Below are 15,682 nucleotides of genomic sequence, written 5' to 3' on the forward strand. Positions count from 1 at the left end.
CCTGCAGCTCTGAGAATTATAACACCGCCTGTCTCCGTCTATCCCCCAAGCATACAATATCTATTAGCTTCCATTTCGAGAAGCCCTGCAATCGACCCACCTCCTGGAGCATGTCACTGGTCCACAAAGGAGTCTGCCCCGTGAGCCGTCCCGCCCAGCCCAGGAGTCTAGTAGCCTTAGTCCATGACGTCCGTACTAATTGAGTATACGGTGGCATACCGTCCTGTCTCTCCCGACCATATAATGCCTGCATGTATCTGTCTGCTCCCATTGCCCAGTGGTCAACCCTATATGTTGGATCGCTCCTATCTGCAAAGGCCCAGTTGTTAATGACCATAAGTTGTGACGCCCAATAGTACTTTTGGATGTCTGAGATGGCCAAACCCCCCTCCTGCACCCCTTTCTGCAGTTTGGCCAATGCTATCCGTGCCCCCCGCCCTCAATCCCACAGCAACGTTCTTAACTCCCTATCTACCTCCTTAAAGGATGTGTCTGGTATTTGGCAGGAGGTATTTTGTAGAACAGAGTATCCGTGGCAGCAACATCATCTTGAAGAGAACTGCTCTTCCCATCAGGGAAATTGGCAGCTTCCTCCAGTGTGCGACGTCACTCTTCAGACGATACAACTGTGGCTTTAGATTCCTTGCCAAAAACACTGTCAGATTTTTCGATCTGTATACCCAGGAATTCAAAACTAGTTTTGATCTGGAGTTTGGCGCGGCACCTAGTTGCGGGGCAGCCCATCCGACAGCATATAGAGGAGGGACTTAGCCCAATTGATCTGATACCAGGAGAAACCCTAAAAAAGCTTGAAGATCTGGAGAAATCGGTTAATTGTAAACCGTGGTCTTGTTGCGTACAAGAGGACATCATCAGTGTACAACGATATCCTTTCCTCCCACTGGTCGCCCGCATAGATACCCGAGATTACCGGATCCCCTCTGACCCATGCCGGCATGGGCTCAAGCGCCAGTGCAAACAAGTTCGGTGAGATGGGGCATCCATGTCTTGTGCCCTTACACCGAGTAAATGAGCGAGACACCGAGCCATTTACCTGTACCCTGGTCATGGGTTGGTATAGAGCAGCTTGATCCAGGCGAGGAACCGGGGCCCGAAACCGAACCTCCACAGGACTTCAAACAGATCGTTCCATTCAAAACTATCAAACGCTATGCGGGCGTCAAGTGACAAGAGGGCCGCCTCCACCCCTGGATTGTACCTTACCAGATGCATTACCCCATACAGTTGTCGCAAATTGAGTCTGGTACTTCGGTGGGACATAAAGCCCAACTGACCCGGGTGTATCAGAGTAAGAATGGGCACCAGAAGTCTATTCACCAAAACGTTAGCCAGAATTTTGACTTCTAAATTTAACAGCGAGATCAGGCGATACGAGCCACACTGATCTGCCGGTTTACCGACCTTGGGTATCAGAACTATCGTCGCTGTTCGCTGGTCAATCTGTAGCGAACCACGATCCCTCGCCTCGTTAAGCATGGCTAGAAGGTGTGGGGCTACTGTGTTGTTTGTACATTTGAAACATTCTACTGGTAGTTCGTATTGCCCCGTGCCTTACCTGCCTGCAGATCCTGTATGGCGCCCACCATTTCCTCCTCTGTTATCTACCTATCTATAGAATCCCTGTCCACCTCCGCTAGTACTGGCAGGCGCATTTCCGCAAGAGGTTCAAGACAGTCTTGGGCCATCCTAACCGGGGTCGAGTCAGAGCTACTCCTAGTAGTCAGCGAATACACGTGCTACGTCTTCTCCCGCAGTGTGTGTTCCCGTCCCTGTCCTTCATTTCCGCCACCCAGTTCCTCTCTCTATCGTGTTTTTCTAGCCATGCATTCATTTTATTAGCTTTATCCCCCAGGTCATATACTCTTTTTTTTGTGTAGCCAAGGCAGCCAACCTGGCTGGTTAGTAGCCAGATCCTGTAATTCACTCCTCCGAAGATCGATTTGGTGCACCAGCTCCCTATCTTTCCTTCCACCCTCCAAATAGAGTACTTCCAACTCAAGTACTGCCATCTCCAACGTGTTCCAGCGCAATCTCTTTTCATTGTTTTCTATCCCAATGCATGCTTGGATGTGACCCTTCATTACCGGCTTAAACGCTTCCCACAGGGTACCCGCCTCCTTCACTGACCCTACATTCCCCTGAAAGTAAAGTTGCGCTCTTTCCTTGACCTTCTGGGCATTCTCTTTATTCTGAAAGAACCAGGCATTCAAGCGGGGTGGCAACATATATCGGCGCGTCGGGTCTCTCATCGTTATTTCCACAGGAGAGTGGTCTGATATACCCTGGGGTCCGATTCTAGCATTAATTAACCACCCCTCATCTCCTCGGTGTCAATATATGATCTAATCGTGAATAACTGGCATGGGCAGCGGAATGAAAGATATATTGCCTGACACCCGGGTAGTATAACCTCCAGAGATCGATCAGCCCAAACGCCTCAGTAAATGTGGAAAGTGGCTCCACTTCCCGGACTCTCACTGCCACAGTGTCTCGGTCTTGTCCCGAGTCCATCATAGAGTTCATATCCCCTCCCAGCACCAACAACCCCGGGGGAAGGTTCAGCAAGAAAGCCCCCAGTGCTGTGAACGCCTCAGAGCGAGCCATTGGTGGGATATAACTGGAAACTAGATTAGGAGCCCGTCCCTCCCAACTCCCAGCAATAGCCACAAATCTGCCCATGGTGTCGTGCCACACTTTATTGACCACTAGCAGGACCCCAGCCGTAACCAAGACTCCCACCCCACAGGTTCCCGATGTATAACCGCGTGTGCTACCAATCCATGCGGATGTTATTTAGTTGTGCACGCCCTTCCAGGTCCTCCAACTTAGTCGCCATAAGTTTTTGCTGCTTCATGAGAGCCTGGACCCTCTCTTCCAGACTCTTTATACTAGTTTCCAGTTGCGTTACTTGAGTTTCAGTGGCCTTGACCTTTTCAGACATTTACCTTAAATCCACTCGCAGGAGGTTAACATCAAGTGTTACAGCTTCGATTTTAGGATCGAATGTACCCTTGAGGTCCGCAATTGCTGCCATGATGGCACTCAGTGAGGGTTCCGTCTTCTCCCCCGGTGGACCGTGCCGCTGAGAGCGGCACCACATATTTGTCCATTTTATTGATTTGTTCCCCCGCTTGACCTTTGAGCTTCATCCGGGGAGATGCGCCGGTACAGCAACGATCTTGCAGTAGAGAGCTCGCAGAGCACTCGCATCCCACGCGACGTCTATCGGGCCTTATGCACCCCACACTCCCCAAGTCCAATATAGCTCTCTGAAAGCGCCCGCAACTCACAGTTCGTAGCTCGCTCAATTGCCTGCAGATCATGGGTCAGCCCTCCGAGTTTCATGGCCCGCAGGAGAGTGCGAGCACGCAACTTAGTCCGCACCAATGTCGATCACAGTGCCCTATGCACTGTCCAGCTCTTCGTAGAGCACACTGCCTCTGGACGTTCCGCACCCTCTGTTATCCATCCCTCTCACGCCCTCGTTCGGCGCCCTTCCATGCCGGATTCACCACTCCCAGGGCTCCTGTGCTACCGTCTCACTTGACATGATACCTGCAGGCATTGTTCTCTATCCATGGGAGTGTCAAGTCTCTGCCCCGGGGTCCACAGCTCCCCGCCTGGACTAATAACCTCCTGTTTGTTGATGGAGCTTTGATGAGTGGGCCTTACACGGGCGATAATGTCCGCGGTGAGTCGGTGACCACCCAGGGATTCTCAGGCCTCATCCACCGCACACCTCTGCCGTACCCATCCGCAATTAACTGGTCGGAGTTCCCTGTGCATTCGGTCCCACGCAGTCAGCTCGTGCTCCCCAGGAGTCCGACTCTGTTGTACCGTCACCTCACATTCAGCACTCGCCTGTTGTCTTTGAACGCGATCCCAACCGCGGTGCGTGCCGATGTTCTCATTGTCGCGCGGGACACCGCCTCTAATTAGGCCTACGGCAGTACAACGGGCGCCGCCCCGTCACACCGACCAGCGACGCCTAAGGGGCCGCACAGCTCGGGATCGCCCGTATTCGTGTTCTTGCAGCCTTCAGCCAGCCTATAATATCCCTCTGTTTGTTGCTGCAAAGCGGCTGAAGTGAGCAGATTTATCGGGTTTTAGGGACCCGTAGGAAGGAGCTCTTTCAGCACGCCGCCATTTCCCTCGGGTCCGAAGCCACGCCCCCAATTGTGATATATTTTTTACATCTTTTTCTGTTCTATAAACATTTTGATGGCTGTAATAGCAAATACAGATTTCTTTGTTATTAAATCTTTGATAACCTTTAGAAGTGTGATTCTCTTAAGGTGAGCGTCTAATAGGCTAATGCTGTTAACTATAAGGAGCCCAAGATCACATAGTGCCTGTCTGGCATAACATCGGCTGCAAAAATGAACAAACTCATTCTTAAAAATGTGAAAGCCAAGTTTACAAAATTGCATAATTTTCTTAACAATGGCACAATAGGTACCCTGTTAAGGAGGTGACAAACATATTTTATCAAAACATTATTAATGTTAGTAAGAAACCAATACTAGGCAATATTAAAAGTATAGATATGGTAAAAGTAAGATTCTCCTGCATGGGTTTGTGTACTTGTGCAATAAAAGTGTACAATGGAAAAAAAAACCTTGACAACCATGGATCATCAAGTTAGGAATACAAAACGAAGGATAAATAATGTTTTCATAACCTACCAGTAATAAATATTTGACTTTCACAAGTTGTTGTGAGATAAGCTGTAGCTGAAGTATTAGAAGCAGAGTCTTGTACCACTTTCATCTGTGTGCAAACCAAATAGGACACTAAAGAGAGCAAAAATCAATGGCAACAAATTAAAATTGGATTAACTACTTTTGCATATTTTCACATTAAAAAATGTCCAGGCGAGGGTGCTTGAATGCATCACGTTTGCTACAAATAAACATCAGGGAAGATGGGGATCCTTTCTGTAATCAGAAGAATGTCATTCCCCCCCTCCCCTTTCACAAACATATGGCGCCTCAGTTTAACAGTAGGCCAATTACTCAAGGATAAGGAAATGTAAAAGTCCCTCAGATTCTAAATCATCATTGGCTTTTCAGATAAGCATAGCGGTGTGCTATTCTTAGCAGTTTCACACTTATGCCATTAACAGCATTATTGCAATTTATTTTAGCTTACAATATTTTGCAGGGATGTTCCACTCATCTGTGTATCTGTTCTGAAATGAAAGCCCTGGAAAAAGGGATTTGCAATTTCAGTAGTTGTCCCAGCAAACCTCAGCAAAGGGAATATTTCCATGGTCTGTGGTAGTGACCTTGCATTTGGTTGATTGAACTTGCTATCGACACAATGATATATTTGCTTTCTGACATCAGAGATAACGGAGGAGGTTAAACAAGAAGCTATATATTGTTTGGATGTCACAACTGAAGTACAGATAACATTTCCCAATGTCCTCCATTTTGATCAACATTCACTGTACCAAATCACTCGAAATTATTCTAGACAAGAGTCTTACCCTTCACAACATACAATTGGATAAGAGCGCCTAATTTCAACTCCGCTTCTGAGGTATATAAAAGGCATCATCATGCCCATAATCTATTATATGTCATCATAATCACAGTTGTGCTCAATGAGGCTTTTTATTAAGTATAAACAAACCCAGCAAGTCATCAGTGCACTGCACATGAACTGAGAGATGAAAGATTACAACTTAAGTATTGTTGTTGTGTTATTTTACTGAACCCAAAGGAACTCATTTCCACGTAAGCTCTTAGAAGCAGCTTACCATGAGCTATTAAAAAAACCTGAAAAACTTCTCGTCATTGCTGTCACCTTGAAGCCTTTCTCTCATGGTTTGTTTCCAAGAGGGTGGTCTGTTTTCTCCCTTGAATTTCACTACTGGTGTTCCACTCACTACCATGTTTTTTCTCCATATAAAAGATATTCTGTCTGATAGTATGGTTTTCTTCTCATTTGTAGCCCGAAACCTTAGACATTTCTTTCCCAATGTAGTTACCCGTTAGACCTGGCACCATTGGCGTGGGTCTCCCCAGCATTTTTTGCCTTTTCCTCCTGTGTTTTTGCTGTGTGTTTTTGTTCCGTTTTGCAGGTCTAGATGCTTTGGGCACTTTGCCACTGCTGTTCAGTGCCAAAGTGCAAGTGCTCCTTTTGTAAATTGTTGTTATGGATTTGTTTTTCCATGACTGGCTAATTTGATTTACTAGTCAGTCCCTAGTACAGTGCACTGTGTGTGTCCAGGGCCTGTAAATCAAATACAGCTAGTGGGCTGCAGCACTGACTATGCCATCACATAAGTAGCCTGTAAATGTGACTCAGATCTGCCACTGCAGTATCTGTGGGCAGTTTAGTACAGTCATGTCGACTTGGCAAGTGTACCCACTTGCCAGGCTTACCCTTCTCTTTTCTTACATGTTAGTCACCCCTAAGGTAGGCCCATGGTACCCCTGTGGGCAGTGTGCAATGTATGTAAAAGGTAGGACATGCCCTGATGTGTGTGGCATGTCTTGATAGTGAATTACTACCAATTTTGTTTTTCACTATGGCAAGCCTACCTGTTCCCATAGGACAGAATGGGGAGTTTGCTTATAACATCTTATAAACATAACTACTCCTGGGAACAATGTAGGAAAATAAAGAGTAGTATGCTCAACTCAATGTTAAAATGCATCTTTTAGTGAGGGTGATTTTTATATTCTATGTTTGAAAATACCACTTTTAGAAAGTAGTTATTTTCTTGCTTAGCCATCTAGTGTGTTATAAATAAATGGGTTAGACCCATATAGTCAAAGGGACCTGGGTGAGTAATCGTTATAAGCATAGGGGTCCCAGACTGGATAAAAGATTATTTATATAAAATTTGCAAATATTTAGGCAAACGGATAGAAACAACAATTCAAATAAATACAGTGTTTTTATTTTCACTGCACTTTTGTTACCATTCAATGGTTAGATGATATGTATCAAAACATTTATATTACAATATTCAATACGCCCACAGAGGGAAGGGGAAGGGGGTGCAAGGAAACAGTTTGAGATAGTTGTAAATCACTAGTCAGTAATTATTAACATACACATAAATTCATGTATATAATCAATTAGTACTAAATGGTCCCCACGAGGGAGGCCACACAGAAAATACGCACAAATCAAAACATTTTTGTGACAATCATAATCCTAAACGGCTGTATGAATCATGCTGGTATTAGGAATTGATAATGTAGATAGCAGTCTACGTTTCGACCCTGAAGTTGTAGGATAGTAGATCCTTACTGCGCGGGTCTTCGTCACGACGTGTGGGAAGGGGTAGGAAGGGGGCTGATTCCTAAATTGAAAAGGAAAACGAAAGCTAATTATTCAAACCGGTCTCGATAGAGTCCCGTAGTGCCGTAGCGGAAAAACCGCTCGTTACATGGATTTAAGATACTAAGAGGACTGAGGAATATATACTGAGGGAGAGCCACATACTGTGCTCAGAGATGTTGCAATTATCACAATTACCTGTCGTCTTGGCGGGGCGGAAAGATGTCAAGTGCGGCCAAACGTGGTCCGTAGACAATCTATGTGATCAAGAGAGTCTAATGAAACTCATTTCATTGGGTATAAGGGAACAACACAAGTAAAAATAAGTAAATAAAATTATGTAAATAAAAGTAGTGACTGGTAAAAAAGGTTTACCTGTAGAAATGGAGAAACGATTGATATTAATCAATCAGCTGTCCGTATCTGAAAAATGGAAAATTGAGGGCCAGTCATTTATTTGGACACAAATGCAGGAAAAAGGTTCTAGACATGGTTAGCACAAAGCGTTCCGAAAGGCTTACCCGATGGTTCAAGATTACGGGACTATTGTAGAAACTCAGGGCGACCGTCCCTAGCGGCCCCTGTAGCCGAGCAATGCTACCGAGGGGAGGCGTGTGCATTCAAGACTCAAAGCGGATCGATCCGCTGTCAGTATCTGCAGGATTAGAAATTTAAGGACCAGTCACTACTGGGCACAGCTGTGCGGTGGTCGATCTCTGGCAAGTCCGCACACGGCGTGTTGAAAAACGTACCCGATAGTATCAGGATTAGAACTGTTCCGAGGGCTCAGGGCGGCGTCTATGCGCGTCTCCTGTAACCAGGAAGTGCTGCCGTGGGGAAACGAGGTAGCATTCAAGGCTCGGTGAATAACAGTGAGGAAAGACTACGCGGCGATGGTTGACAAGTAACCCCTAGCGTTACTGGATAGCCTATTCGATTAGAAATTATAGCTTGGTACTTAGCGGCCAAATTTTTAAAGGGAGTATTATCATCTACAAGGTGTAAGGTTAGAAACGCACCAAATGAAAAAAGATGAATGAAATGCACGTCTCAAATGCGTGATAGGTCATCAATCCCGGGCCTTCATCATATATACAAGATGTTCATCTTTTATGCGTGAACCTACCCACAAGATGGTTAAGACGCATGACAAACGGCAATAACTGATTTTCATCATATATGCAAGATGTTCATTTTTCACATGCATGAACCTGCCCACAAGGTGGTTAAGATGCATGACAAACGGCAATAAATGATTTTTAGACACCTGTACAGACATGTCGCCTAATTTGCGTGAACCTACCACATGGTGGTTAAACGCACAACATCATAAGGGACTTACACAAATCTCACAGAGCGATAGAACTCAGAGAATCGCCAGTTGAGCAAAACTGCTTTCAGATTCATTCAGACCGTTACGTACAGAATCAAAAAATTGGATCCATTTGATCTCCCTGACATTCAGGATAGGTTCTATATTACCACCCCTGGGACCAAGCTTGACCTGTTCTAATACAATCCACTTAAGGCTTTCAGGGGAATGATTGTTTTTGTTGCAATGTTCCATAAGGGGCGCTCCTTGGACCTTGCACCTGATGCGGCTACAGTGTTGTAAAAATCGCATTTTTGCACGTTGCTGTGTCTGTCCGACGTAGATTAAATCACAGGGACATGTTATACAGTACACCACATTGGTGGAGTTGCAGTTTGTGTGTGATTTGAGTGGGACACGCTGTTGCTTATGGACAAATTCATTAGTTTGAATCGTCGATGGGCAGGCCTTGCAAGAACCACAACGGTAGTGACCCTAAATGGGTGGGAGATTCCACATCGAGGAGATAGATGGTTAATTTTTCTTGTTAAGAAATGAGCACACCACGTGGTCCCGGATGTTCTTTGCCTTCTTGAAGGAATGAAGAGGTAAGTTGTTGGTCTCGAGGTCATCAGAGATCAAGTTCCAATACTTGTTAATAGTTTTTTTTATCGCATTACTCTGAGTTGAAAAAGTGGTTACGCAGATCAGGCGCTGCTCGTTGCTGCTAGATTGCTCATTGGGTTGCAGACACTTCACACAACCTTGTTCAGGAAGCCGGCAGAGAGAAACTCCCTACTCCTATATTCTAGTCACCACCCGAGAGGCCTTAGGGACAACCTGCCTTTCGGCCAATTTCTACGAATTCGTCGCAATTGTAGCAGAAAAGAGGACTATATGGAGCAATCTGGGATTCTTATGGACCGACTAACAGAACGTGGCTATCCAAAACGTCTGACCAAGAAAGCCAGAAAGAGGGCTTGGTTTAATCCCAGAGAAGTTTTACTGCAACCCAATGAGCAATCTAGCAGCAACGAACAGCGCCTGATCTGCGTAACTACTTTTTCAACTCAGAGTAATGCGATAAAAAAAACTATTAACAAGTATTGGAACTTGATCTCTGATGACCTCGAGACCAACAACTTACCTCTTCATTCCTTCAAGAAGGCAAAGAACATCCGGGACCACGTGGTGTGCTCATTTCTTAACAAGAAAAATTAACCATCAATCACCTCGATGTGGGATCTCCCACCCATTGTGGGTCACTACCGTTGTGGTTCTTGCAAGGCCTGCCCATCGACGATTCAAACTAATGAATTTGTCCATAAGCAACAGCGTGTCCCACTCAAATCACACACAAACTGCAACTCCACCAATGTGGCGTACTGTATAACATGTCCCTGTGATTTAATCTACGTCGGACAGACACAGCAACGTGCAAAAATGCGATTTTTACAACACTGTAGCCGCATCAGGTGCAAGGTCCAAGGAGCGCCCCTTGTGGAACATTGCAACAAAAACAATCATTCCCCTGAAAGCCTTAAGTGGATTGTATTAGAACAGGTCAAGCTTGGTCCCAGGGGTGGTAATATAGAACCTATCCTGAATGTCAGGGAGATCAAATGGATCCAATTTTTTGATTCTGTACGTAACGGTCTGAATGAATCTGAAAGCAGTTTTGCTCAAATGGCGATTCTCTGAGTTCTATCGCTCTGTGAGATTTGTGTAAGTCCCTTATGATGTTGTGCGTTTAACCACCATGTGGTAGGTTCATGCAAATTAGGCGACATGTCTGTACAGGTGTCTAAAAATCATTTATTGCCGTTTGTCATGCATCTTAACCACCTTGTGGGTAGGTTCCCGCATAAAAAATGAACATCTTGTATATATGATGAAGGCCCGGGATTGATGACCTATCACGCATTTGAGACGTGCATTTCATTCATCTTTTTTCATTTGGTGCGTTTCTAACCTTACACCTTGTAGATGATAATACTCCCTTTAAAAATTTGGCCGCTAAGTACCAAGCTATAATTTCTAATCGAATAGGCTATCCAGTAACGCTAGGGTTTACTTAGCAACCATCGCCGCATAGTCTTTCCTCACTGTTATTCACCGAGCCTTGAATGCTACCTCGTTTCCCCACGGCAGCACTTCCTGGTTACAGGAGACGCGCATAGACGCCGCCCTGAGCCCTCGGAACAGTTCTAATCCTGATACTATCGGGTACGTTTTTCAACACGCCGTGTGCGGACTTGCCAGAGATCGACCACCGCACAGCTGTGCCCAGTAGTGACTGGTCCTTAAATTTCTAATCCTGAAGATACTGACAGCGGATCGATCCGCTTTGAGTCTTGAATGCACACGCCTCCCCTCGGTAGCATTGCTCGGCTACAGGGGCCGCTAGGGACGGTCGCCCTGAGTTTCTACAATAGTCCCGTAATCTTGAACCATCGGGTAAGCCTTTCTGAACGCTTTGTGCTAACCATGTCTAGAACCTTTTTCCTGCATTTCTGTCCAAATAAATGACTGGCCCTCAATTTTCCGTTTTTCAGATACGGACAGCTGATTGATTAATATCAATCGTTTCTCCATTTCTACAGGTAAACCTTTTTACCAGTCACTACTTTTATTTACATAATTTTATTTACTTATTTTTACTTGTGTTGTTCCCTTATACCCAATGAAATGAGTTTCATTAGACTCTCTTGATCACATAGATTGTCTACGGACCACGTTTGGCCGCACTTGACATCTTTCCGCCCCGCCAAGACGACAGGTAATTGGGATAATTGCAACGTCTCTGAGCACAGTATGTGGCTCTCCCTCAGTATATATTCCTCAGTCCTCTTAGTATCTTAAATCCATGTAACAAGCGTTTTTTCCGCTACGGCACTACGGGACTCTATCGAGACCGGTTTGACTAATTAGCTTTCGCTTTCCTTTTCAATTTAGGAATCAGCCCCCTTCCTACCCCTTCCCACACGTCCTGACGAAGACCCGCGCAGTAAGGATCTACTATCCTACAACTTCAGGGTCGAAACGTAGACTGCTATCTACATTATCAATTCCTAATACCAGCATGATTCATACAGCCGTTTAGGATTATGATTGTCACAATTTTTTTTTGATTTGTGCGTATTTTCTGTGTGGCCTCTCTCGTGGGGACCATTTAGTACTAATTGATTATATACATGAATTTATGTGTATGTTAATAATTACTGACTAGTGATTTACAACTATCTCAAACTGTTTCCTTGCACCCCCTTCCCCTTCCCTCTGTGGGCGTATTGAATATTGTAATATAAATGTTTTGATACATATCATCTAACCATTGAATGGTAACAAAAGTGCAGTGAAAATAAAAACACTATTTATTTGAATTGTTGTTTCTATCCGTTTGCCTAAATATTTGCAAATTTTATATAAATAATCTTTTGTCCAGTCTGGGACCCCTATGCTTATAGCCATCTAGTGTGCCTGTGCTAGGTATGTGTACTGCATGTATGGCTTTTGGATGACAGGGGACGGAGAAGGGCAGTGGCACCAGAAGTCTGAGGAGTCAGAACTGGGCGGAATAGGCCTGGTCTGCATTTGGAGTGGTGGGAGGAGTAGCAGCTTCACCTGAATAGGGCTGTGCCTGCCTTCTAAAATGACAGCTCCACCCCCTGTGGTGTGTCTGGAGCCAGGGCTCACACTGACAAAGGTGGTTGGTGTGAACTTGCCAAGTGCCCCTCAGAACTGGTTTTGGCTGGGTGCAGACACTCTCTGCCTTCAGAGAACACATGATTTTGGTGAATAAAAAGAAGGACCCAGACCCCAGACATTTAGATCACTTCTGGGAAATCAAGAGGAACCTTTGCTAAAGAGAAGAGCTGGATAAGCTGAGGAGGAATACTGCCCCTGTGCTGTTTGCTGTCTGGGGTTGGCCTGCAGTGGCTGCTTGCTGCCAGGGAAAGGAGCAAAAGGACTTTACTGTTTGCTTTGTAACCTGCTCGAAGAAAAGATCTCCAAGGGCTTGAAATTGAGCTTGCCTCCTGTTCTGAAGTCTCAGGGACACACATAATTCACCACCAATTCCCCTGAATTTCCTTGCTGAGAATTCCAACCTGCATAGAGGTGCGTGCTGCTGTTTAGGACCTCTAGAGACTGTCGCTGGGAGCTGGAAAATTGATGCAACACCGAAGAAGCGTATCACATCCGCACCTATTTTCCGACACAACGCAGTAGAAACCGTCGTAACATTTGCCGCAGTTTCAGAACTCTCCACACAACACATCGGGTGCGTCGATCTCCGAAGTCCGAGATCACCGCGCCAATCCCGACACAAGCCTGCTGTGCGGCTGCAAGAAACAACACATCGTCTCGGATTGACGCTTCGCATCGAGGCACCGAGACTTTTGTATCGGTGGGGGACGCAGTAAGAAACAGACGCTTCAACTCCTTACGCATTAAGAAAACGACGCATCACCTCCTCTCCGGTAAGGAACCGACTCATCAACTCCCCTGGGCTGCAGTAAGGAAGCAACGCATCTAAGGTACTTTTGAGAAAAGGGTCGCATTTACAACTTGCATTGAACTGAACTATTTCTACCATTTGAAAGCCTTATTTTTAATACTGTATGTGGATTTTTGTCGTTTGATCTTGTTTTGGTTTAGATAAAGATTACTTAGTTTTCTAAACTGGTGTGGTGTCCATTTTTAGTGTTTTCACTGTATGTGTTCACAAATGCTTTACACACTGCCTCTGAGATAAGCCTACCTGCTCGTGCAAAGCTACCAAGGGGGTGAGCTGGGGTTATTTTAGGAGTGTATCCCCCTTACCCGGACTAGAAGCAAGGGCCCCTATTTGGACAAAGGTACCTACCTCTGCCAACTAGAGACCCCTATTTCTAACACGGAGAAATCAAGTCAGCCTTGTATTCAACAACTTTGAAATTCCACAGCGCTGGTGGCAGGCTTCTTAGAAAACCTTGGGCGATGGCACAAATGAATGCTTTTACAAACTAAGCACTGGTTAGGAAGCTCATAGAACAGCAAGCTTCAGCATTAAACGTGCTTACAGAGGAGCTGTAAATTGTGCTTACTTGGAAGAGGATAGTTCAGAAAGACAGGAAGTCCACTACTGTACGAGTTACTTACTTTCGGTAACGATGTATCTGGTAGAGACTATTCTAGCTGCAGATTCCTTCAGGTAGAATTATCCCCAGGCGTGAGGCTGGATCTGGAAACTTTTTTGCCACAGCATCCCTGCGCGCCGGTGTTGGGCCGACAACACGCGAATCCGCCCAGGCGTCGTCCGTGCACGTGACATCACGAGGTCACATATGACCCGCCCCGGCGCGCCTACGTCAGTTTTCTTCGGAGAACTGTCCGTACCACAACGCGGAACCACCAGATAAAAAACTGTGGAAGCATGGGAACAGTGTGCGAAAAGCAGAACATTTGGAAAGAAATGGTGACCAACAAAACCACCCACAGTAGAGTCACACCATAGAACCCAAGGCAGGGAAAGAAGAAGAAGCAGACACACGCCGAACCCTGCACAACCACTCTGCCAACACATAGACAGCCTCCCACCCCTCTGCCCGGAGGAAAAGAACATGCGTAAGGACATGGAACACGTAGGAACCCTCCAACCCCATCCCGAGCAAGGAAGGGGACCAGTCCCAACACAGACAGGGACAACAAACCTCCAAGCCACCCCAACAAAAAGGGCAACCACCCACAAGGGACAAGGGCGAGACATGGCCAAATGACCCTTAATCAGAGGAGAGCAATGGAGGAAGGGAGGACAGGGAAGAAGGCAATCCCCCTCAAACCTGGAGTAGCCAGAGCAGTAGGGCACCGAAACCCGGAACCCCATCCTTCAAAGAACCAAGGAGGAATTAACCGCCCCTAGACGGAGCCACCCTTCAAAAACAAAGAAGGTACTAACAGGAGATTCAGCCCCCCACAGGGAGGCGAGTACCGAAGACCAACCTATGGGTCCTCGCAGAATAGGGGAGGAAGGGCGGACCGTGAAGGAATCTGCGGCTAGTATCGTCTCTACCAGATACATCGTTACCGAATGTAAGTAACTCGTACATCTGATAGAGACTACTAGCTGCAGATTCTTCACGTAGAATAGATACCCAAGCAATACCCCCTGGGAAGGAGGGTCTGCGAAAGGACCCCACCATCCAATACAGAACAGGGGGCCCCACAGGGAACCAGATATGTGGACCAGATAGAACCTCGTCCCTTGTCCAGTAAGGGAAACCCCCCGTCCCCAAAGCAGACCCCTACGAACCCAAAAGGATGTAGGAGGGAGAAGAAGGCTGAAGAGGAACCAAGGGCAAGGGCGGGGAGGCCAAAGCACTCCACTGCCTCACAAGGCAACACAGCTTCTGCCCAAAGCCAAGACAGGAAGGAAGGAAGAAGAAGCCTAGAAGACCCAAGGAAGCGAGGGAAAAGAAGTTTAACTCATTCCAGGTGGAGAACAGCCTGCCAGCCAGAACAGCGCAGGCCGTCAAAGCCGCCAGAAGCAAGAAGAACAGCCCGAGGCCCCAGGAAGGCCGAGTAGGCAGCGCCTGGCAAGGGAGAACATAGGATCATCCCAGACCTCAAGGCAGGAGCAGGGAGAGGAGGAGATGCCCGGGCACACCACTACGAGTGACCGCGCATACGACTTGAAGGAGCAAAAGCAACCCACACAAACGCCATAGAGAACAGGCACCCGAATCCTCCAGCAGAGTGCAAGCCATATGTCAGCTACCACTACACCACCTAGGGTACGATAAGTCTCAAAATATAGGAACCCTTTTTGGAAGAACTTCCGCAGCTGAGGAAATAACAAGAGCCACGGGGGAAAAACCACCCCCGCGAAAGGCTTGACAAGCAGCCCAAGCAGCAGAAGGCCTAATCTCAGGGCCAAGTCTGCGCAACAATTGCAACACACATTATCAACCAAAGGGCCGTCCAGCAGCCAACAATGCCAAAGTCCCAAGGAAGGACGCAAATCGCCAGAAAACACACACACCACAGCCAGAACCACCGGCCTAAAAAGGG

General features: G+C 46.4%; 1 protein-coding gene across 1 annotated transcript in view; it reads right to left on the minus strand.

Annotated features, from left to right (window-relative positions):
• The window catches only part of RADX (RPA1 related single stranded DNA binding protein, X-linked), a 395,634-nt gene that overhangs the window by 159,781 nt on the left and 220,171 nt on the right, over positions 1 to 15,682 (minus strand). The window contains exon 7 of the mRNA XM_078688667.1: positions 4,707 to 4,814. Within this exon, the coding sequence (XP_078544793.1) occupies positions 4,707 to 4,814 (108 nt within the window). The remainder of the gene's footprint in view (positions 1 to 4,706; positions 4,815 to 15,682) is intronic.

This window comes from Lissotriton helveticus, chromosome 4_1 (genome assembly GCF_964261635.1).
Source record: "Lissotriton helveticus chromosome 4_1, aLisHel1.1, whole genome shotgun sequence".
Classification (NCBI taxonomy): Eukaryota; Metazoa; Chordata; class Amphibia; order Caudata; family Salamandridae; genus Lissotriton; species Lissotriton helveticus.